The sequence below is a fragment of the Camponotus vicinus genome, unplaced genomic scaffold (assembly GCF_025532165.1).
Source record: "Camponotus vicinus isolate PSW18456_S1 unplaced genomic scaffold, iyCamVici1.0 SCAF_2, whole genome shotgun sequence".
NCBI classification, from domain to species: domain Eukaryota; kingdom Metazoa; phylum Arthropoda; class Insecta; order Hymenoptera; family Formicidae; genus Camponotus; species Camponotus vicinus.
In genome coordinates, this window is record NW_028141956.1 from 1,570,047 (window position 1) to 1,595,061 (window position 25,015).

At 27.0% G+C, this 25,015-nt stretch overlaps 4 protein-coding genes across 5 annotated transcripts; 1 reads left to right on the forward strand and 3 right to left on the reverse strand.

The window, feature by feature from the left end:
* Positions 1 to 66: 66 nt before the first annotated feature.
* Prosalpha4 (proteasome alpha4 subunit) lies at positions 67 to 23,868 on the forward strand. Its single transcript, XM_083092378.1, has 7 exons — positions 67 to 244; positions 21,815 to 22,047; positions 22,479 to 22,605; positions 22,688 to 22,801; positions 22,946 to 23,079; positions 23,215 to 23,397; positions 23,499 to 23,868. Exons 2-7 carry the CDS (start codon positions 21,946 to 21,948, stop codon positions 23,586 to 23,588), a joined length of 750 nt encoding a protein of 249 aa, XP_082948504.1. The 5' UTR covers positions 67 to 244; positions 21,815 to 21,945; the 3' UTR covers positions 23,589 to 23,868.
* Positions 1,488 to 5,531, reverse strand: Npc2b (Niemann-Pick type C-2b). The gene is made up of 3 exons (XM_083091103.1): positions 5,339 to 5,531; positions 2,002 to 2,306; positions 1,488 to 1,761 (listed from the first exon to the last, which is right to left on the reverse strand). Exons 1-3 carry the CDS (start codon positions 5,415 to 5,417, stop codon positions 1,678 to 1,680), a joined length of 468 nt encoding a protein of 155 aa, XP_082947229.1. The 5' UTR covers positions 5,418 to 5,531; the 3' UTR covers positions 1,488 to 1,677.
* LOC145967461 (scoloptoxin SSD14) lies at positions 9,911 to 19,762 on the reverse strand. Of its 2 annotated transcripts, none has more exons than XM_083092376.1 (11): positions 19,694 to 19,762; positions 15,741 to 15,918; positions 15,155 to 15,279; positions 14,864 to 15,003; positions 14,479 to 14,711; positions 14,072 to 14,232; positions 13,207 to 13,430; positions 12,194 to 12,389; positions 11,518 to 11,683; positions 10,956 to 11,102; positions 9,911 to 10,462 (listed from the first exon to the last, which is right to left on the reverse strand). In XM_083092376.1, the coding sequence occupies exons 1-11, from the start codon at positions 19,699 to 19,701 to the stop codon at positions 10,274 to 10,276; spliced, it is 1,767 nt and encodes a 588-aa protein (XP_082948502.1). In that variant the 5' UTR covers positions 19,702 to 19,762; the 3' UTR covers positions 9,911 to 10,273. The 2 variants fall into 2 exon arrangements, with proteins under 2 accessions (XP_082948502.1, XP_082948503.1); XM_083092377.1 differs by lacking the exon at positions 19,694 to 19,762 and adding an exon at positions 16,296 to 16,615.
* Positions 23,869 to 24,048: 180 nt separating the features above from the next.
* Positions 24,049 to 24,891, reverse strand: Emc5 (ER membrane protein complex subunit 5). The gene is made up of 3 exons (XM_083092379.1): positions 24,717 to 24,891; positions 24,444 to 24,496; positions 24,049 to 24,291 (listed from the first exon to the last, which is right to left on the reverse strand). Exons 1-3 carry the CDS (start codon positions 24,796 to 24,798, stop codon positions 24,100 to 24,102), a joined length of 327 nt encoding a protein of 108 aa, XP_082948505.1. The 5' UTR covers positions 24,799 to 24,891; the 3' UTR covers positions 24,049 to 24,099.
* Between the last annotated feature and the right edge of the window lie 124 nt (positions 24,892 to 25,015).

Sequence of the window (25,015 nt, forward strand, 5' to 3'; positions counted from 1 at the left end):
CATGACGATTCCGCGACTTTGTTTTCATACTTCGAGAATCGCGAACGCTCATTCACATTCCATGATCACGCGACGCATCGAGAAGACGTGAGAGTCTCGCCGTCTCGCGTGAAGGTGTGTCGTATATGTTCATCGTAACGTATTAAATCGCGCCAACATTTAGCGTCTTCTGCATGCGAAAGAGCATCTTCGCGGCTATTTCCCCGTCACATGCAGCAGTTTGTACGTCGTTGCAGGTATACAGGTATGTGTATCTTATTGAAGAAATATTATTTTTTTGGATTCTTATTATACTAAAAATATAGTGCTTTTGCATTATTTTTGTACGTATGCGTACGCAGCAATTTTATATTTATGATTAATATTAAATTTCTATATATGTGTGTGTTTGAAACTATTATCTTTTTATTCCTTCATAAATATCTCTTTAAAAATAACATTTTCTTGAAAATTATGATACTTGTTATAATTTAATTATTTTGTGTGTGTATGTATGTATACTTTTTACATTCTATGTATGTGTACTTTTTCATTAGATATATCTAATATTTATTCCGAGATTATTATATACAATATTAAATATTAAGTTATTAAAATAAAATATTAAATATATTAAATTCTATCCATGTTTCTGGAGCATAAACTTCAGTCGATATATGATTGCTAGTCCGATATTACCGACGATCAGACATGTCAAGTTCTCTAATTTTTTAATTATCTTCGAGTTCTATCGATAATATTCAATACAATATAATACATATAGATCTGTTCGTGTTGCTTTCCCTAAAAATTTTTGCATTTAAGATAAATATATATTTGAATGACAGAGAAAGAGAAAGATAGGTTAAAAGTGTGAGCAACGCGAATAGACCTTACAATTTTTAGAATTTTTAATATTTTTTATTTTAATAGCTTCTTTGTTCTCTTAATTGCTAAATACAGCAATTAATTAATTATTATATATTTATAATCACTTATTATACTATTTAATTATAAATTAAATTAACAAATAATTATGTAAATTAAAAGTTAACTTGATTCTATCATAATTTTAAACAAAAGTGCAGTATATAAATATATAAAAATATTTAAATAATGTTACTAAAGAAACTTAAGTATATTAGTGACTCACACGGTCATTAGTGACACTTACACGATTAGCTATAGTTACTTACTCATAATAGATGATAAATATTTAATCGTTAATTTTAAACAAAAATAAATGGAAATAAAAATCAATGTTTCGATCTATAATTTTATCTAAACTATGTTATGATTATATTAATTTCTAGCATACGCACATACACAATAACTATTTTATAATTATTTTGATTAATATATAATCTATATATGTATAATTTTATATCTATGAATTGCATTATGCTCGCATATTAATCTTTGGCAATAATTTTATCTATTAAAAAATCCTGAAAATTAATACGAAAAGGAAAATGAAATAAGCTGAATAATCGCTTTGACAAAATATATATAAGTAATTATTTTATTTTAAATGTTTTTTTATATACACACTGCAGCATAACATGCTTTACATTGAACGGATTATTTTGCATACTATGTTGCATCATCAGTAAATTAAATTATATAAGCTCGAGTCGAGTGGCTATCATGCACACATGTGACTTTTAATTATAGTTTGTCGAAGTCAGCAACGACAGTTTATTTTGTAATTTTTGCTGGTATCTCGAAGCATATAAGTCTGTCATTTCCTTCTCGCAATGCATAATGTACGACCAATGAAACCTGTAAACATATTATAATAATCATTTATCGCAACATGACAACTTAACTGATGAAACGATGCGTAATTAAAGGAGTAGTTTATATTCGAACATTAAAGGACTTCGCGATTTTACTTGCTCATCATTATCTTTGATTATATTAATGTAAATATGTAAATGTAATAACACGTAATTACACGTGCATATACAGTTTTTTTTCTCTTAAACTATAATAACTAAATAAAGAAGTATGTAAAATTACCCTAGGATAAAACGTCAATACGGGGAAGCTGTTCTTGTACATGTATTCGACGCCTTTTTTTAACGGACACCCAGCTTTGCTACCATCGGTGTTGTAAATATTTTCGCAGGCATCCGTTCCGTCAACTCCTACGAAGGGCACAGGTACATTGAAAAGAATCCCGCTCACTTCATTGACCAAACTTTCAATGGTTCTGCTGGGCACCAGTTTGATCTCTATCGTAGCAGTCGTTCCCTGTTTCAATATGCATGTCGGTTGATCGCAATCGGCCACGCTGATTTGCGTAGAATCCTCGAACGGAATTCCTGCAACAATAAAAAATCATATTACTATAGATAAATGAAATATTATAACTTTAATATTTTAATATCTGCTACATTTTGTTGCATAACGACATACATATAAATTCACATTATTTTATTATATATACATTACTTATATTTAATATAACATGTATATTATTTTTTTATTCGTCTAAAATATAAGGCAGCCTGAAATTAAAAAAATAGAAGCGCGTTAAAAAAATATGCATATGTATATATTACAAAATGATAAGAGTCCAAATATCAACAAGAATTCTTTGCAGCTTGAATGTAGACTACCTTGGAATGCTTGATCTCCTCCATCGAGAGATTCAAAGTCATTGCAGAGTCAATAAAAAGAAAAAGCAATCAATTTGAATATTCTTAAATAGTACGTCTCTCTTGTTACTTCTTTCGTAAAATTTATTAATCTAAGGGGATACTCGCATTATTAAATTTCATAAACAATTAATTCTAATTTAACGATTAACTATATGCATTTTAGAAAATTCATTGAGCGATAGAAAGAATTTTTATAAATCATCTTTATAAAATTAGTAGATAAGTTTAATTTCACAAAAACTATGACATAAAAACATCATAAAAACGAATTACGTAGTTGATACTTATAATTTTTTGCAAATCTTTAGCTGGAAAAGAATGATGAGCAAATACATTAAGAGACAATATGTACTTGTTTTTTATGATTATGTCCGCAAGCTGAAGGCCAATACTTAAATAGTTAAATACAGTTACTTACAAGGAAACACGATTCTCTAGATAAAACATGAATATATATCAATTCAATAAATATTTGTATACGAACGTTTATTTTTTAACATAATTTTTATAATAAAATTTTTAAAATACAGTATTTATAATTTTGAATTTTTTAAATATAATTTTTATAATATATATTTTATAATTATTGCATGATATCAAACTGATAATTTTCAAACATTAAAACAATTTTTTTACCATATTAAAAGCATATACGATAAATTGAATAAAAACCAAATATGGTTCATAAAAACTTTGTTTAATAAAAGAACAATATTAAAAAATAATATACGTTTTTACAAAACGTGCACGTAATAAAGTAAACGCGTTAGTAGCACGAATACATTAAAAATGTACGTAATATTCCAACTATCAACACAAATACTATAAAGTTTTTATATGTCTGGGAAACTCCAACTAAACTAACGGTATTCATAAATTGGTCAGTCGATAATCGACGTACTAAATAGGTTTATATACCTTATGCATATATACGCTTTTCCGCTGTTTCTTGTTTTCGTCATCAGATATATCGAGGAAAAATATTATCACTTGAAAATTTATACGAATAAAATATTAAAGTTTTTAATGTTAATATAATATTGAAATTCTAATGATGTAACATGTCATAAATTAACGCTCACGTTAGTATTCCGCGCGTCACTTTCACCGCGTGTCAATTATGTTTCTCACAAGTAATTACACGGGTATTAATAACAATATTAAAGCTCGTTGCCTCGTTCGCATAGTGGCTCCGATAATTAGCAGTCATTAAGCGCATCGTGGATTGATAAAATTAGAGAATACTAATTATAGAATACATCATGGCACGAGAGACAATCTTCAACATAATCGCTCGATGCTCACTCGCTCGACTCGCGTGATAATTTACCTCGGTGGTCTCGTCATCTAATAATTTCTAAAGGAAATTTCTGCTTGAGCAATTTGTCGTACAATTATATAGACATTATTTCCGTTGATGCAATCTCGAAAAAATTTATAGCAAAAAACATTATAATTTTTTGAAAATCATATTGCGTGACGGATTCTGCATTCTTTATAGGATGTTCCTAGAATGTTTTTGCAAACTTTCACAATGTATTTTTATGAATTGTATTGCTAAAAGAAATTTCAATATGACAGGTCAAATCTGTTATTCTTATATTCAAGAGAAAACATTGAACATAAGAAAGACTAACATTCAAACAAAATATTAAATATGAAAAGAAATATTATTTGATATTGTGCTCGAAGATAAAATGTAATGTAAATAATTACTCGGAAAGAAAAGTTTATATCTAATATATAATATTATATATAATTATATATATTATATAATTATATATAATTATACATAAGCTTTTTTCTCGATAAACATTAAATAATGATAATAAGTATACTCTAAGTCTTAAATAAAGACACATGTGCTTTTTTCTAACTGTATTATTTTTATATTTTATATGTTTACATCTTTATCGATTTCATCATTTATGTTATATTTTTGTTTCTGTATTTCTTAATTTTGATAAATATGGTTTATTAATCATCAGTCGTAAATCGAAACTTATTTTATCGTTAAACCTTTTCTTACTTTATAAATAGAGCGTGTTTATAATTTCTTCTAAACTGTGCTTACACACAATGTAAGAAGGACAAATTATAATTTAAACTATAACGAAAATATTTACATATTTATATTGGTAAAGCATTTTTATCAACATAATTATAAAATGCGTTGATAAATTTTGACAAAATTTTAGGAATATTATATAATAAAATTTCACCACAACGTAACGTCGAGAAAGTTTCACGAAGATGCTTCGATATTCTGATAAGAGCTATGTAATTTTTAACCGACATCTTGAGATCTGTAACCGTTTTAATAACACCCAACACAATCGTGGCTTTTTGCAAATTTATATTTATTCCCACGAAAATTTTATTAATATGAAATACTTTAACGCGAAATTCACAAAGAAAAGTTTCTCTTGCACGTTTGAAGTAATAATTTCACTATTGATCATTTAATTATTTTCTAACAAGTTTTCATTTATTATCGCGTTATATTCGTCTGATTATATTTTAGATGATGTATAAAAGTAAAATTGTCTAAAAAAATTTAAAAAACAGAAATAAATTACGAACATAACATTATAATATGAAAATTTATGTTTTAAATATAATATATGAAAAATTGTTAAAGAAAAAGATTTGATAGATTAACTTGTGTGTTTTTATATATCAAAGCATTTTACCAGTATCGCATTGATTAACTGCGGTTGCACCGGCGAATACGACGAGCGCCGCGAAAACGAGAGCCGTTTCCCTCAGCATCCCGGTGAAAGTGTTGTTTCGTTTGCTTGCTCAGAGACCTTGCCAGCAGTACCTCCAGTCAGACTTAGCTCTGACTCTTGACTGACAACTGTTACCGGCGAGCACAATGCTTGTCGATGCGTACGTCAAACTCCTACTTATGTAGACTTTATCGCTTTAAGGAAGGGGATAACAAAACAGAGAGAATCAAAGTCCACGCACATCATTTATCATTCTTATTAAAATTTTTCTTTAGAAAAATTAATATTTTTTAAAACATTCAGTGAAATTAATAATTTATAAAATACATTAGGAAAATAATTCTTTTGCATAGAAATATACAGAAGTGTAATTAAAATTAGAAAGAATGATAGCATATAGTATAAATCATCCGAGAATAAAAAGTTTATACATAAATATAATCATATATAAATCATGTATAATCATATATAATCATATATAAATATACAGAATTATATATAGAATTATAGAAAATACGTTTATATATGTTTCCATTTTCTTGTTTCCCCATGTACAAGAAAAATAATAAAAATAATTTGAATATGATTGAAGGAATAATTTTTACATTTTTTTTAGAAAAAAACATTGAAAGAAATGTAGAAAGAAAGAAGAATTTTCGCATTATTTTTCCTATTTATATGAAATCATGTAAAATAATATATATATATATAATATATGTGTGTGTGATTATATATGCGGATTTCTTTATCCTGGATACTCTCAAAGATGTCACATCTAATAAAAATATATATGTTTGTTTACAGAGATTAAATAATATTCTATTTATAGAAACATAAATATAGAAATCTCTAACTTTAATCTCTTTTTTTCTCTCTTTCTGTCTCTTAAAAATGTATTATTTTTAAATTAATATAGATTATAAAATGCTCATGTGATATGAGTATTATATGAAGATTAAATAAATTAGATTTTATATTAATCGTAATATTCACGTTTGGCTTTTATCAAAACTTTTTATATTTTTATAAGATGAAAATATTATTGAAAACAAATTACGGTTAGTCATCAACGCGAAGTTAGCTTTAATAACATCATTATTTAACTTGCGTAAAAATCTCAAAGATAAATAAAAATAGTAAATGAAAGATTATGATCCTTCTATTTAAATCCCAACCAGCAAACCAATTTTCAAGCTCACAAAACAATTAAATCACGTATTTAAACAAAAAATTTATAATCATCAAGTCTTGTGACTAATAAGATGTTTGAAACCAAACAAAATTTCCTTCTATACATAAAATCCCTCTATGTATAAAGATAACAGTAAAATATAAAGCAATATTTAAAAACTTTCCATTTAAATAATGCAGTATTTTTAAAAAGAATTAAAGCTGTCATTTCGTTAGTACTAGCATTTAAAAATTAACATCACTATATGTTTAAAGATTAATCATCAGTTTTCATTAGAAATATTTATAATAAATAACTCGACAATTTTTCCACAAATACGCGTGAAAATACCATGCTTTAATCGGAACTCGCAGTGGTCGCTTCTCATAATGTGTTTGATTCCTTTTTTTCTTCCTTCATTTCGTTTACCTCGGCACAACGAAACGGAAATGAAACGGACCACCATGGTCACAAGAACAAAGCACCGGAAATTAAGAATCTTTGTCCACCATCTCGTCCTTTCCTTTCTCTGTCTCTGTCTCCCCCTTCTCTTTTCTCTCTCTCTCTCTCTCTCTCTCTCTTTCTCTGCAGATAAGTCATCTTATTTTCAAATGGGAATCTCAATTAATGCTCGTAAATCGTACATTCTTAAAATTATTGTAATCGCATTGACTTCATCGGGTGACGTATTTCTTTAAAACTTGGCACGCATACAAGATAGAAAAGCCCGATGCAAATCACACAATCGTACTCGTATACATTCTATTGAGGTTTTATATTTAAATCAATCAATGGCAGGAGCCTCTCTCTCTCTCTCTCTCCCTCTCTCTCTCTCTCTCTCTCTCTCTCTCCCCTCTCTCTCTCTCCCTCCCCCCCCTCCCTCTCTTTCTCTCTCTCTCTTTTTCTCTTTTTCTGACTTGTAATAAAAATACTCGTAATCACGATCGGAATTTCCAGGCGTACGTAGTCAGGAGCAGTTCCAGTCATGGTTATTCCATTTAAGCTTCGTTCACTCATGATATTATCATATCAAAGTACATATTGATTTTGTAATGTCTCTATTCTGGAAAATTACATTGCGGAAGATACAATTATATCGAATATGTAAATTGTATGCGGTTTGATGGTTAATCAAAATTTTTTTTGATAAAAAACGAACTTCTTCTCATATCCAGTGGTTTAATAAATATTCTGATTTACAACGTGTTATTTTGTATGATATGTACGTTTCACGATATTGAAATGATTGATATGAGATATTATTATGAATCACCATGTCAGTAGAATGAGTCAGGATAGTTATGAAACTTTTTTGAAATCACTCTTGTGTGACAATAAACAGACTCATCTCTGTTTGACCATTTAGAAATAAATAGATATATAATGTTTGTTCTATTTTCAATTTGCAACTATAATTTTTTTAACCACTTTAAAAATAAAATATGCCTTGTTTAAAGAAAAAATATTATAAAAGAAATTTTTACTTAAATACATTTGTTCGCTCTTTGAATTGCTTTAATTGTGAAAGAACAATAGCAGATTAAAATGTGCTGGCTGCACAATAAAATGGCGAGTACTTTACATATTATATTACGAATAAAAAACTGGATTTGTTTACATTCTACTATGATAACGAAGGCGGACAAATTATTGGTTTAATTACGCAAATATTATTAATAAAGGTCATGTTTGATTTAACGGAAAGAGATATTCTATATTCGAGACGTACAGCGAGCACAGTGATTAAAGTAGAAACTCAAAAGGAATATTGATTACTAACGCGGCAGTAACCTTGAAGGCATTTCCTAATAACACTTCTTAATGCCTTATATATTGTGTATATGATGTGTATATAGAAATCTTTCTTAGAATATTTTCTTTCATATTTGAAAATTATAAATATCATAACTTCTTATCTTTCATATTAAAGAATTTTCATTATTTATAATTCATTATTTATATTGATAAACGAAAATATATAAATATGTATCTGTATAATTCCATTTCTTTATTTCCTAAATTATCTGACAGTTGAGCTTGTAAAATCATCAACTTTATATACGTATTTAACTTTATATATATTTACGTCGAATGTACAATCATACTGAATAATTTATAACCACATAATCTTTTTTAATTTTCTCTAATTTGCTAATTTAAAAAATTAAAATTAAATTTTATGTATATATATATATATATATATATATATATATATATATAAAACAATTTATATATTAATTACAACATAAAATTTACTTAAATTCTGCAATTTAATTTTGTTAACATAATTTTACAAATATATTTTACAAATACTACCGCATGTATATGCATAATTATGGAAATGTTGATTATTAGAAGAGACATAAAAACAAAAAATATCATATTTCAAGAACAAGAAATATTTCTATTTTGCACATACATAAGGATAATGCTTAACGTATTAATATGAATTTGAAAATTTTTAATACGAAATAATAAAGATACATATGCACGCACGCACGAATGCTAAGATATTTTATATGTTTTAAGTTATATTAAAATAAATATGTATTTAAATTAACTATATTTATATTTATATTAAAATAAATATATATTTAAAATATGTACATTATTTTTTTTATCTTTGCTTTTTTCTTTATGCGCTATTATAAATTGTTGTGCTATCTGAAATTTTTAATTTATTAACTTGTGAATTCATATATTATTAAATAATAATGCCATTAGTGAAAACACAATTATTTTATTAACGATACATAATATTACTGCTATAGAATCCTACGTTATAGAGGTTATAGGTACATGTCATTATTAATATCGTTTGCAATACCGACTTGACGATCACGAACATCAGGGGCGTAATACTTTTAGATATTTGCAAAATAATTTACCAACATAATTAATCATATATATAAAATATTATGGAGTATGTACAAATGTAACGAAAGAGGGAAGCGCTATAAATGAGATATAATCTCATAAAAAGAAATACTAATACACGCAATTGCTTTTAAGTATTTATGGCCAAATGTATTAAAAAGAAAATTATATTTTCTTTTTAATATTATACTGTTATTAATATTCGGTTATTTATCATATATAAATATAAATATGTATTAAATATATATGAATAAATATATATGAATATACACAAATATATATATATATATATATATATATATATATATATATATATATATATATATATATAATTATTCAATAAGTGTGAGTATATATATAAATATATATATATATATATATATATATATACTTATTGAAAACTAAAATAATAATTAATATAAAAGTATATAAAATATTTTTATATTAAATCGTTACAATTGTATATTGAATGAATAGATAAAATAATTTTTGCTTCGCTTTCTATATAAATATCTGCTTAAAATTATATAAATCTAAAATTAAAATGATATAACTTTAAAAATAGGAATCTGTTATTTTTCTTTTTTTTCTTAAGAAATATTTAATCACATATTATCTGTTTGCGATCGACTTTATCAATTTTAAGAAATTCTTTGTACTATTTTATTTTTTAAAATGGGACATAGAGATAATAGAGATTCTATGTCATATAAAGAATATATAATATAAATGCAAAGTTAATGTATAAAATAACTTACAAGTGCTACTAGCAATTGAAATATTATGACAGCACAAAAGAATTTCTAGTATTATAAAGTCCATCCGCATAATAATACTGAATAATTTATTTATAATCCTGCAGTTTTTCCTTGTCGACGATAATCTGAATTGGCGGTTATAAGTCCATTTTCTTTGGATACTGCCGTGATTGCACTGCCAATTCCAGAAAAAGTGGTGACATTGTGTCCGATTTCCCTCAAATAATTTAAAGTTGTTGGACAAAAATCATTTTCGTTTTGAACGTTCATAGGGAATAGCTGTAATTTTTTAATAATTTTCTTAAAACAAAATCCTTTTAATAATATACATATATGATATTTCATAAATATGTAAATCTCATGATAAATGATAATATTCTCCGTCTAATGCTGCGAGATTTAATGTTCAATATAATATTCAACAAATGATAATGATGATTTTTCTTGTGAATAAATAATTTCTAAATTCTATATAAAAAAGAATTTCAGCTAAATATTAAACTAATTTTATATAAACTTATTTTTTATATAATCTTTGAAGTATAATTATTAAAATATTTAATATTAAAAAAGTAATAGAGAGAACCTGTTCATCAAATTGTTATTAATTGTTTATTATTTAAAGACAAATTAAAAAATTGAGATTTATGGAATTGAAAATCGTCTTGATTAATAAGATGAATTTGATTTTCCATCAGAGAGAGAGAGAGAGAGAGAGAGAGAGAGAGAGAATTGATCTTTTTTTCGAAGTACTTATACTAGTCCAACTTACTTGATGATGAAGTCTACGTGCATCAATTGCCTCTTTTATATCGTAATTAAACCAAAGATTCAGAGCCATACCAATCGCTACGCCGCTTGTAATTTTCGTGCCACCGGCTGCACCTATCACTAATCTGACGTTGTTATTTTGATCGACCTAAAAAAAATTGCATAATTGATTTAAATAGTTTAAGTTAGACGTCTAACTCTTACACATTCCTATTCCTTGTAAATCTTAAGAAAAGCTCTTATAAACAGGAAATCTACTCGAGTTTCTATTTAATCCATCAAGTTGCGCGAGGGAACATTAGCGAGATTTCGAGCAGCGACAGCTGTCGGAGAATAATCTTGATGATCGCGTGCATTGCGAATTGCAATTATATCATTGAGCCGAGCGATTCTCAGAATCGATGGACACGATATCACGATCGTTAATTGTAACTTGTTACAATAAATCTTGGCGCGAAAAAAAGACGCGCATTAAAAGCATCCATTTTTCCGCGAGTTTTTTCTCGAGTTTCAAGCTCTTGATAAATTTGTTAAATGCTCGCGTTTGCCACTAAATGGCTTACCACTATAGTCGGGCACATCGAACTCAACGGTCGTTTGCCTGGTCGGATAAAATTCGCCGGTGACGGCGGGAGTCCAAAGCCGTTGGTTATATTGGGTGAACTAAAATCGTCCATCTCGTCGTTAAATATTATACCGGTAGATTCTGAGCGTATCATTGCACCGAGCCTATTAAATAAAGATGTTTATAAATTAATAAGATATTATGCATTATTCTGCAAGATTATTATTGATTCTCTCACTGAGTCATTCTATTTTTAAGATGGATATAAACTGACAGAAATGTATGAAAGACAAAAATGAAAACACAGAAATGTATATGTACACGTATACGTATACGTACACGTATATGTATATGTATATGAAAGCGCAACGATTCAACCGATTTGTTTTTTCCAATTTTAACACGTCTCTGTGTTAAATCTTTATAATCCATAGCGTAAAGTGCATTTTGCGCACTCATCTTTACTACTATTAAAAAGATACTGAAAACTGAGTAACTGATTTTCTTTTAGATTTAAAATAAAAATATATTGTTCATTTTTCTATTTTATTATAAATCTAAAACAATATTATTAAAATAATTTGACATCAGTTTCGCAAATAATTTAATGTAAATATTTCATTTTAATTATGAATTAATTTGCAAGTATTATACAGCTTAACTAATTTACTTACACCTGATTAATGGTCGATGTAACGGAGACAGCGGAGCCGTCAGGAGCAAGAACGGAAACGTGCGCAGTTCCTGAATCCACGGCTGTCTCAGTAACAGCACCATATTCCTCAGGATCTTGAGACGTACGGTCATCCTTTATCCTTCCCTTTATTATTTCCGCATAATCGTCGGATGTTAAATTGGTGAGCAACGCGTCTACAAAATAAAAATGCCATCGCAATTTGAGCGCTTCGATTGATAAAGTTCAAGTTCAAGAAAATCGCAGAAAAACTCAAATACATTTTAAATGCTGGACTTTGTTAAATACATATTACGTGATGAAACATATTATTGATAGTTATCTAGCAGTTATTTCAAGTCTAATATTTGTTAAGTCTTTATTAGTATTTATTAAGTGTAATGATTTGACGCAACAATTTTCCGGGAAAAAAAAATGTGCTGACTCGATACGTATAAAGTAACGTGAACGTACAAAGAATTATTTGCCTTTTTATTTCTCGACTAAATTTTATGACATAGATATAAAGTTATATAAGAAAACTGTTTTTATCTATAAAATAACGTTTTTATGAAAATAGATTTGGAGTAAATGTAAATGCAGTAATTTCCATTAATAGGGATAAATAAATTATCTATTTCTATTAATAGAAATTACCACATTCACATTTACTCTAAAATAACTAATTATCTCTATTTCTAATAATAAATTAATAATAATTTTTATTTTTAATCTCTTTCTCCTCCCCCCTTCTCTCTCTCTCTCTCTCTCTCTCTCTCTCTCTGATAGATTTTAATATTATTTATCAAACATGATAAATAATATTAAAATCCATCAATCCAATAATTAAAATGAATTGATAACATTTCTTATAAATAAATTAACATTTCTTAAAATAAATTAATATAATAATAATTTTTATTTTTTAATTTCTTTCTCTCCCCCTTTTCTTTCTGATGGATTTTACTATTATTTATCAAACATAATCACATACACATATTTATGCAATCTCACCTATGCCATCGACGAAAGCAGGATCTCCCAATTCGGTTCTTCTTGCATAAGCCCACTTAAAAGTCTCTACTATACGTTGCCACATTATATTTTCATTATTGACCGATAGCAATCGACGAAGAATGTTCATTATGAACATCAAAATTGCACCAGAACCCGGCGGTGGAGCGCTATAAATCGTCAGATTTCCCATTTTTAATGCGACTGGCTCTCTCCATACGGCTCTGTAAAAAATTTGTATTATCGATACGCTGTTATGACTTTCATAACATCCCTCTCGCATGCCCGTCTAAAGTCTTGGATCATAATTACATGTATATTTACTATCGTCGACAGATTTATTAATAATGCGAGAATGTAATAAAAGTAATCAATGAGAGAAGAACTTCAGCATTTGCAATAATTTATTTAATTTATTTTTATTCTTATGATATCGACAATATCATCTGTTTTTCTATAGTTTTATCGGCTTTAATTCTATATCTATATAGATATCTATATAGATAATGATATTTGATATTATTTCAATTAACTAACGCATGTTTATATACGGTTAATTAATCAATTTGTTAATATTGAGTTACAATATATGGGACTCGTCATTTTAGTTAAGATATTCCGCTCGCGAATAATTATTTTGGCAGTTTTATTTACGAAGTACACGATTTCTATTATTATTATCGTTTCGGTATCTTTATCTACTATCGCACGTTTTTTACATTCTGTCGTAAAATTTTAATTGCATAGAAATGATCATAAATTTGTAATTATTTTTTATCTTTTTTGATATAGTAGGCAAATTTTTTTCACATGAATATCCTTGAAAACCGAAAATATTCGAAATCTCAAGAAAAGAAACGCTCACCTGTATGCTGCAAAATCCTGTTTCGTGATTATCCCGTTAAACGCTTTAATCTCCTCGACTAAATTATGAGTAATATTACCTTTGTAAAATATATCAGCACCATGCTCCGAAATTAGTTTCAGAGTCTTTGCAAGTTGTGGTCTTTTTATTCTGTCGCCTGCCTACAAACAGATATAAAATTTAGATGTTATTTTTTATAGCTTTTTCTTTACAGAATATATCAGAAGAGAATTAGAGGAAAAGTTTTGAATTCTATACAAGATAAAAATACAAGATAAAAAGTTATAGTTAAATTTTTTTAGCTTTTCCTGCACAAAATATAGATAAATCAGAGGAAGAATTTTGAGCCACGCACAAGATAAAAATACAAGATAAAAAGTTATAATGATAAAATAGATTCTACTCACAACCCACACTTTATTGGTATCAGGATTTATGAGTATTTTCGCCAAACTGCTCTCATTCTTTATCATAGGCTCCTTTTCTACTAAATACGCAGCAAGATAATTATTGATGCGAGATCCAGTTTCGCACAATTTAATTGTAGGCTTAAATAATTCAGACCATGGTAATCTTCCATATTTTTTATGTGCTTCCCAATAGCCCATAAGTTCACCTGGGACAGCAACCGCTAGTCCACCTGTTTGATAACACGCAATTTATCTATTGTTAAGCACAAAAAATAATGAAAAATTTTATAATTAACTTGTAATTGACAATAATTTTTACAAGCGACTTTGATGTAAACGTATAAATATTGATAACGACTTTAATATGAATAGAATCTTTTACCATACATAGCTAGATGAGCATTGCCATCGTACATATCCTCCGTTGCAGCCAATGGAGCGGTTTCTCTCGCATCCAGATAATCCGCCCTTTTGTTTTTCGCATCCCATATCGTCATAAGAAATCCACCACCCAGCCCCATACTTTAAATCGAAACAATATATATAGATATGTTTAACAAATATATTTTTTATTCGCAAAAGAATTATATAGAATTAATAAAATTTTATTAAAGTAGATAAGTATATGAAATGGAGACAATAAAAGTAAAGAAAACTGTACAATACCCCACACCTATGCAAGGACGCAACACCTTCGCAAAGAAGCGCTGCTATCGCCGCATCCACTGCTGAACCATTCTTATCTAAGATATTGGCACCAATTTGTGCACATTCCTGACCGTTTGTCGTCACGGCACCCTGTTTATAGAAAAAACTTCAATAAATATAAAAAAGTTTCAAAAATTCGTCATCACTCCTTATTTTGCATTTTTCTCCAGCTAGTCGAATATTTGTGAGAAAATAATAAATTAAATAAGCTATTGAAAATTAATAATAATTTTAATATCTTTAAAAAATATCTAATAATAATATATCTTTTTTTTAGAAATATATATATTTTTTTAGATACACATTATTCTTATCCTTCATTATTATTTCATATAAAATTAAATTCTAAATGTAATTCATTTCATATTATTGATGATATGTAGAAATGTTATTTTAGAGAAAGTCTTCTTCTTTTCGCGACATCAAATTTCAGAAAAATAAAATAACTATATCTAAAAATACGTTTTTTCCTTCTGTTCAAATGTTATCAATTTTTCAATCATATTATAACTAAAATAATTGATTATAAATAATTGATAAATAAATGTTACCTTCTTATATTTACCCATCTCGGAGGCACTAATGAACTTTGAGCCGCATTTGACAAATTTGATATTTGAGTCATCAGCAAGAGTTTTGCGCGTCAGCAAAATTACTATTATTGCTACAAAAATAGCCACAACTACGACCGCGGTCACGCCAAATATAACCAACTTTTTCCTTTTGATTCTGCACAAACCATGTAAAAATATAAACGTTAAAAATTAGATTTTTTTTACAATTTATTCTTTTGACGATAGAAAATTAATCGGAATTGTTGCGGCTGTTTCATGGAAATTCGCGATTGAATATTGCGACAATCACCAGCAGAACCGACTACACGTGCATTCTTTAATTGTAGATATTGCAAACTTAATCGAACCTCGCGCGCACGCATATGTGTGTGTATATATATGTGTATGTGCTGATATTCAATATAAAAAATTTTTATTTGACATTGCTTCTATCAACGGGCATACATGCGTAAATTAACATCCCGCTAAACAATAAAAAAACCTGGTCAACATATGTTAATAAATTATGTTATGTACGCTAATATTCATTACCAGATGCATTTTCTTCTTTTGGCAGGGATATATCATCGCAATGCATATCGAATTATTATCGATTGATAAAAAAGATCAACTGCATAATATGTAGTAATCGTAAAACAAAAATCAGTGATGCTTGAAGCTTCTGTCGGTATAGATCTCGTGACCGTGATTACGCTCTGATGGTTTGCCGTGACCGCGTTTACATTTGCGTCACTGTTATCTCTATTAGTCGCAATAAAATATAATTATAATGAGATGATATAGTGGAAATAGTTTTACATTGTGTCCAATAAATTTTGTAATTCTTTTTTGCAATATAAAATAATTTCACACATAATATGTATATAATGTTAATTTTGTTAATAATTAAAATTCGAACGGAAAATGTGATCATACATCGAAATAAATCATGATAAAGTTAATAATCGCTAAGAATACATTATAATTGGCAACAGCTTGCAAATGTAGATTACAAATTATTTTATAACCATTTTATAAACACTTCAAGATTAACATAATTTATGATGGATAAAACTCAAAATTAACTCGGTTTATACAAATGAACATGTGTATCGCGTGAAAGATATTAGTGCGATCATGATATTATGCATCATATTACTGTCACTTTTATTGTGTTGATTCAAGAACATAGTTATCATCATTCATATAATCGCAGATATATATACGTATAAGACATGCGATTTACTATGCGATTCGCTGAGAGATTGCGTAACACATGTATACTTCATTCAATAAATTCATAGCTTACAAGCAACATCGAACTATGTCTTTAAAAGTTATACTTTTATTAATTTCATAATGTATATGATTTAAAAATATGAATTTCAATATATTATGAAAAATTAAAAAAAAAACATATTTTTATCAATCAAGTTTCGCAATTAATAATTTAATCAATTTGCGAAATTTAATTAAATTTATACATATATATATCTGTATATAATATCTAATTTGCACGTTTTCTTTACTGAATAATTGATTATCACACACGCGATAACACATAAATATATTGTTAAAAGCACTTTATCTCTGCCCGTCGATTTCTATCATATAAATGTGCAATAAAAAGATATTACATAGGGGAATTAATGCAACAGACGCGTTTCAGACAAAGAAAAATTTTTATCAATATAACGATCTCGTAAATGTGAATTAAATATCTTTAATCAATGTCATCGAACAATGCTAACCTTCTCTGAAGCAGAATTATTTTTTTAGATAAGTATGATTTATAGATTATATTTTAGAAATACTATTTGATAATATCAAAGATGGCAAATTATTATTGTACCTTGATGTATTATATAAAGAAATTTGTAATAGAGAAACATACCGTGTTTTCCCACAACTCAAACATTTTTATTACGTTCATGTGATTTTGAATACAATGTTTTACGTAATTATAAATATTTGGTTAATTACAAGTGTAAGATTTTTATTTCGTATATCATAATATGAGACATTCATTTCATCCAGACATTCATTCAGTTATGATATTTTAACTGATATTATAGATAAGAAGATTATAAAAAAGTAAAATTAATTATAAATATTACTGTTATAATACTTATTTTTATACTAATATTTATTTTCGTAATATTTATATATAATTTTTTATAAAATGAAATTAATTATATAATAATTTAATTTAAATTAAGACATATTTGTAATAATATATTTTTAACACGTTTTTAATAATTTTTTAACGTAATTTTTAATAATTTTTAAATAGTAAAATTTCATTTAAATTATTAACATAATTATTAAAATAAATATATTATTAAAAAAATTGAAGAAACTTTTTATTTTGATTAAATATATTAAAAAATATTTTTTTAAGATGAGTATTAACGATTTGTTAACCGCGACAAATTGAAACAACAATTATTAAAGAACTGTTAATGGATCAATAAATTTAAAAAAATTTAAGGATTTTCTTGGAAATAAATTCTTCCTTGCTGAACTTTGTCAGTGAATTCATTCTTGACATTCTGAACAAAAATATATTAATAATAGCTATATGCAAATAAATTAAAAATATATTAATAATAACTATATGCAAATAAATTGTAAATCTTTCTTTATCTATATAACTATCTGATAATTAACATAAAGTTACAGTTAGTTACCCTTATTATGCAAGTGACGCAATAAATAAATATTATTGTAGAAAATGCAATACTTTTGAAAAGGTGCGAAATTAAATGGCGCCTTCAATGAAAATATTTTTTCAATATTTCTCTTTTTCATTTTATCTGATTTAAGATATTGCGATAAATAACTCGTTCGTATTTACGCGCATATGATGACGTTTTACGTGCGATTGCGGCACAGCGTCTTAATTGCACACGATTACAATCACTCGAGGAATTAGTGCATACACTGTTTCATTTTCTGTTATCACAATTTTTATCTTCCTATTGAAAATTAATAATTATTATATTTTTTGTTTTTTGAGAAAAATAAATATCATAATGAAAATTGTTTTTTTTTTTTAATGGAACATTATATAAGAAAATCACTTTTATTATCAAAATTAAATTTCTATGTAATAAATAATAAATCCAAGATATTTAAAGAAGAGTAAATTAAAAATTTCATATACAGATGAATAAATGAATTTATTCATTGGAATTATTTATAACGAATATCCGTCTAAATTAAGATATTCCGCTGTTATCAAAATAAAAAAGATAAGCATTATGAAAGAAGATAAAGTAAAATATATTTAATTGTGTGATTAACCGTTGAAATTTATTAAGCACTATGATAGCTCCACTCATAATATTTACAAAGAAATGTACAAATTTCTACTCCTTTAACGCAACTTTATGTAAATATTTGATGTGGGAAACTATTTTTAGAATTTCCATTTCGTCATTAGCGTTATCACGCCAATTTAGCATTACCGCATTGTCTTTTGCACGTTCACGAGATGTTTAATATTATTTTACATGTTACATATGTTTAAGAAATATTCAAACAAATCAATTGACAAATTAAATATAGTATAATTATGTATTCGGTAAATGTGTATATTAGAAGAGAACAAATGAATTATGTTAAAAATGATAAACTTATCAAACACATTGTTAAATAAATCACAAATATTTTTATATCGATATATCGATAACACTGTTTAAGCATCACAACATTTACAAATTAAAATTTTTTGATAATGTTAATTTTAATTATTCTATATATCAAAACATTTTTCACATAGCTATGCTTTCACACAGGTGACACGTTGCACAAATTTATATTTCTTTTTTTTATAAGCTAATAAAATTTAGGTAGCATCGAATTGCGCAAAATTGACGACTTCAGCGAGGTATTTTGCTTACTGCATGCACCTTTGCAGAATGATAATGAAAAGAAAGTATACCGACCCGATCATGTTGTATAGCGAATGTAATGCAGCGCGAGCGACCAGCCTTGACTAAACGTTTCTCTAAGCCGATCGTTTCTCTTATAAGAGTAATGATACCATTTCTGCCTATTCATCCCCACTTATTCGTTTAAAATTCTAAAAGTCGAAACGTTAATTAATTAAGAATGAACATATTGCAATGTGATAAGACATAAATATAATAAAGATAAGTATAAATGATTAATAAAACATATTAAGATAACACAATCAATGTTAATTTGATTGAACATATAATATAATTAATATTTATTGGTATTTCAAAATTTTTGCGTACATTCAATTTAATTTATGATTTACACACGTTCTAAATTCTTGAAAATGTTTCTCTCTCTCATGTATAATATAGTTTATTAAAAACTGAGATATTTTTTCTTTTTTAAATTAATGTCAATCAACTCAGAAACGAAATATGACATTTCACAGTTGCATATTACGATTTGAGAAAATGTACAATACTATAAATATGGCTATTTTATTTTCATCGTACTTTTATATTAAACATCTTACTTTTATATTTTATATTAAATTTTCATGTTAGTGAAATAAATTAATTTCCAACATAATAAATGAAGTAAACTATTTGTTTTATTGTTTTTATATATCATCATTATGAATCAAAATTAAGCAATATTAGAATAGAGATCTATTTACAGCATCCAATATGCAATGAATAATATTTTAAATCAAATAATTTTACAGTTTAATTGTTGATTTATGTTAATATAAAATATAACATGATAATACAAAATATATTTTATTTTATAAAGCAATATTTGTGTATATATTTAACTACAATTTATGTATTTTCCAGTCTCTTAGGCTGGTATTCATAGTCCGTTCTTATATTTAAGATCATCTTAAGTAAGGTTTGAAAATGTTATACGGCTATTTCATTGGCTAAGCAGAGAGATCTTAAGACGATCTAAGATCAGACTTAAGACAATCTTAAATATAAGAATGAACTATGAATACCGGCCTTAGACTTGTATAGGATTTTTCTTCAAACAAAAGAATGTCGAGAGATTATGTCATACATGCGTTATATAAATCAGGGAAGTACAGAAACGTTCGCTGATAATTACAATTATTCCAGTAACAACAATTATTTTTCTTAAAAAGTATATTTTTCATATTTTTATATTGCATATATTATCATAATTTCTATTTAATTATGGATATATTGTATATTATATAATTATAAATGCTGTATATTGCTCGCAATATTGTTCCAAGAATAATACACATTGTAACGAGGTAAACAATACACATCTGCAGCGATAATAATGTAAAGCAAAATAAATGCATAAATTTATGTTACAAATTTAAAAAAAATATATAAAATATATAAGATATAAAAACATAGAAATAAATACAATATAAAAATTAAAATAATAGAATGTTAACTTAAAATATTAAAAAAAAAATCAAATAGAACATATTTAAGAGAACAACTGCGTATTTAGCATTAAATGAAGAAAACGGGAAGGCAATCTTTATTTTTTATATATATGTTTAGTGCGAGTATGAAAAGATCCTGTATAACTTCTAAAAATTATTATTTATTTAGAAATTTTTGGAAACTTAATTAAAGAAATAAAATGGAAAGAAAGTTATACAATGTATGCATATCGTCTGATTAATTATTAAAATCAAAGTAATTTATATAATTTAATACAACTTGTGTGTGATATATACATAATTTAATATGTAATTTATACAGAAGACATCAGAAATGTTTTACTTCCGATTTAGATATTTTCAAACGCATCGTATCTAAATATTCACGCATCATGATTGCTGACAAATTGGCAATTTTAATAGTTTGACAGCTGTTTGACTAATTAAGACACACAAAAAATGTTAACATCATTTTTTATCTCCTGTTCAATAAAAATATTGCTAATTCTTTTCGAAATCAACAATCATGATACATGAATATCTAGACATTACATAAAAATTCGACTTGAAAATGTTCGAACTTGGCTTCCGGTGGAAAATAGAAAGGTATCTCTGACACATTTATATCCCCACTGTTACGTCGCGCATGCGTGAAGGAGTCAGTCTTTCTAACCATTGCTAGGGAAATGCGTTGTCATGTTCGTGTCTGCGCGCTGGAACGAAAAAGTGGTGAAGTTTGGTGACTGAAAAGGAAAACGGCGGAGTCATTTCAAGCTTCTTACAAAACGGTGCTTGTTTCGAACGGCTGAGACAATGTCGGCAAGATACGACAGAGCGATCACAGTATTTTCACCGGACGGCCATCTGCTCCAGGTGGAATACGCTCAGGAAGCTGTCAAAAAGGGCTCGACAGCGGTACGCTAAGTTCAACATAACCTCCCTCCTATCTTGAGAAATCGCTTTCCATGATTCTACTTGGCTCTCTTTTATTTACCTGCCTATTTAGAATCATCTTATTATTGTACAAACAATTTTTATTTCCAATTAAACTATTTGATTTCGATTTAATTCGTGTATGACTTTGCGTATTTTCTGAGTTAGGTTAGGATAACCAGCTTTGTATCAATATATTATTGTCACTATAATATTACATTTCTATCATATCATATATATCTATTATTATATGTAAAATAAATATCCGTGTCATTTTCAAATCGTGAAAAATTGCATTAAAATATTTAATAAATGATATAAATTTCAGCTCCATATAACATTGTTAATATTAAAATTTAATATTTTCTTATTTTTTATTTTATTCATATGTGAAAATTTTTTTGTAAGGACAGGTCGGTGTACGTGGCGCCGATGTAGTAGTCTTAGGCGTCGAGAAGAAATCTGTCGCTAAATTGCAAGAAGAACGTACAGTGCGCAAAATATGTCTCTTGGATGATCATGTAATTATGGCCTTTGCAGGTACTATATACATCATTGATATAAATATTGATTTTCCATATCTATATAAAATATATAAAATAGTTACTATTCTTCTTAATAGGTTTAACTGCTGATGCAAGAGTATTAATCAACCGTGCACAAGTTGAATGCCAGAGCCATAAGTTAACCGTAGAAGATCCTGTTACCTTGGAATATATTACAAGGTATATCGCAGGTATGATTAGAATTTATATAATGTTTAACAGAACATTAAAATTATTTAAAATAATTATTACTTTATTATAATTATCATTATTTTCATAATTATTATTTATAAATATTATTAATTATCATTTGTCAGAATTATGATTATTTGCAGGCTTAAAACAAAAATATACACAGAGTAATGGCCGTAGACCTTTTGGAATATCTTGTTTGCTAACTGGATTTGATTATGATGGTGTACCACATCTCTATCAAACAGAGCCATCAGGGATATATTATGAGTGGAAGGTATATCAAGATAAAATCAATTTCTTTTTAATAAAAAATATTTTTAAAAAATATTTCTTTTATTATATTTCTGTTTAATAAAAAAATAATTATTTTAATAGTTAAATTTATATCAAATGCTTCTTTCCCATAAAGGCAAACGCAACAGGACGCAGCGCCAAGACTGTACATGAATTCTTGGAAAAGTATTATACTACAGAGGAAGTATCGACAGAAAGAGGTTGTATAAAACTGGCGATTAGGGCATTGCTTGAAGTAGTTCAATCTGGACAAAAAAATTTGGAAATAGCGGTAATGCGACGCGGACAGCCACTACAGGTATATCTGCAATTTTTACCAAATTGTACAAATATATTTTGACCAAAAATATAAATATCTCTTTTATAAGGTATTATGACAATATTACAATAATTTTTTAGATGTTGGATACGGACACCATAGGTGAATATGTAACAGAAATCGAAAAGGAGAAGGAAGCAGAAGCGGAAAAGAAAAAACAGAAAAAGTGATGCTTTTGCCCATTTTGCACTTCTATTGTATCATTAATTTTTCTTATAAAATAAATATACTGGAAATAGGAAAAAAACTGATGAAAAATGAAACGTGATAAAATCGTGATTTCCTTATAATTTATATTTATATTTACTGTCGCAAAACTATGTGAAATGTACATATAAAACGCCAAGTTTCAAAATTTAAATTACAATAAATTTTAATTACATTATAAAGAGAATGATCATGTTTTGTAAATTGTGTTTTCAGCAATAAATTAAATTTCACACATCTGTATACACAAATATTAATATTGTTATAATAATTATTACAAATGTTCTTTTGTTTACTTCTTATAGATTGTCTTTTTTTAAAAGATATATTTTAATACATTATTGTGTGAATAGAATTTTTAGTATTGATAAATTTCTATAAATCTCAGCTGAAAAAACTAAAAGATTCAACAAACAAAACAACTAAATCTATACATTCATTATATTTTTCAATAATTTAATATAAAAAAAACTTTTATTCTGGAATGTACTCTGGTGAAAGAGATCTCCCACGATGATTAAATACTTGAAAGGATGGTAAATTTCGCAGTGTTTCCCAAGATTTATTCTCCAAATCAACAACTGCCCGAATTTCTTTAAAATCTCCAGCAATGTACATAACACCATACATGACGATAAATAAACTAATTATACCTTGAATTAAAATCTGTAACAATAGTAAAATAGCATTATACGCTAATAATATACATTATTCCACACAAAAACACTTTTATTAGATTTATCAAATTTAGTTCATGTACAGCAATTAATAATTTTTCAGTAAGAAACAAGAAACAATAATTAATTATTATAACTTACATCAATTGGTAAAGTAGTAAATTCCTGTTCGGTGATTCGCAAATAGGATCGATCTGCAAACAAAATTTTATCTTATTCGTTTTAATTGCATTTTAATTTTTTCGTTCTTCTTTCTCAAGAGTTACATATTAATATCATTATAAATACAGAAAAAGTAATTAAAACAAAAGCAAATCTATGTAATTCCTCTGTAAGTTAATATCAATTTAACCTAAAAAGAAATGTCAAACACGTTGAGGAAAAAAATAGAAGAAACAGAAAGCAAATACTCACGTTGGGCGGCGGAATAAGCCGCATGTAATATAGACATAGTTCCTATAAAAGTTATAAATTTATGCATAGCCGTAGCAGACATGTTGAAGAATAAATATCACAGACCACATATATCAAGTGTTTTGCAAGGATGCGACATGCAACACTACACGACAACGGGTCTGTTCTTTTTAACTGCACTACTGCACTAGTGCAATTAGTTAGAGTGAAAGAAAGTATATTTGTCTCTTTCTAATTTATTGCACTAGTGTAGCAGTGCAGCTAAAAAGAACAGACCCTACGATTATCGATTATATTTC

Excerpts from the sequence above, each read along its gene's own strand:
- Npc2b (XM_083091103.1), bottom strand. The coding sequence starts at position 5,417 with ATGCTGAGGGAAACGGCTCTCGTTTTCGCGGCGCTCGTCGTATTCGCC. Across the intron at positions 2,307-5,338 it reads AGTTAATCAATGCGATACTG|GAATTCCGTTCGAGGATTCT; the intron begins GTAAAATGCTTT and ends TTATTGTTGCAG. Across the intron at positions 1,762-2,001 it reads TATTGACGTTTTATCCTAGG|GTTTCATTGGTCGTACATTA; the intron begins GTAATTTTACAT and ends ATATGTTTACAG.
- LOC145967461 (XM_083092376.1), bottom strand. Across the intron at positions 15,004-15,154 it reads GGTGTTGCGTCCTTGCATAG|TATGGGGCTGGGTGGTGGAT; the intron begins GTGTGGGGTATT and ends TTCGATTTAAAG. Across the intron at positions 14,233-14,478 it reads ATACCAATAAAGTGTGGGTT|GCAGGCGACAGAATAAAAAG; the intron begins GTGAGTAGAATC and ends ATCTGTTTGTAG.
- Prosalpha4 (XM_083092378.1), top strand. The coding sequence starts at position 21,946 with ATGTCGGCAAGATACGACAGAGCGATCACAGTATTTTCACCGGACGGC. Across the intron at positions 22,606-22,687 it reads TGTAATTATGGCCTTTGCAG|GTTTAACTGCTGATGCAAGA; the intron begins GTACTATATACA and ends TCTTCTTAATAG. Across the intron at positions 23,398-23,498 it reads GACGCGGACAGCCACTACAG|ATGTTGGATACGGACACCAT; the intron begins GTATATCTGCAA and ends ATAATTTTTTAG.
- Emc5 (XM_083092379.1), bottom strand. The coding sequence starts at position 24,798 with ATGTCTGCTACGGCTATGCATAAATTTATAACTTTTATAGGAACTATG. Across the intron at positions 24,497-24,716 it reads GGCTTATTCCGCCGCCCAAC|ATCGATCCTATTTGCGAATC; the intron begins GTGAGTATTTGC and ends TTTTGTTTGCAG. Across the intron at positions 24,292-24,443 it reads TTACTACTTTACCAATTGAT|ATTTTAATTCAAGGTATAAT; the intron begins GTAAGTTATAAT and ends CTATTGTTACAG.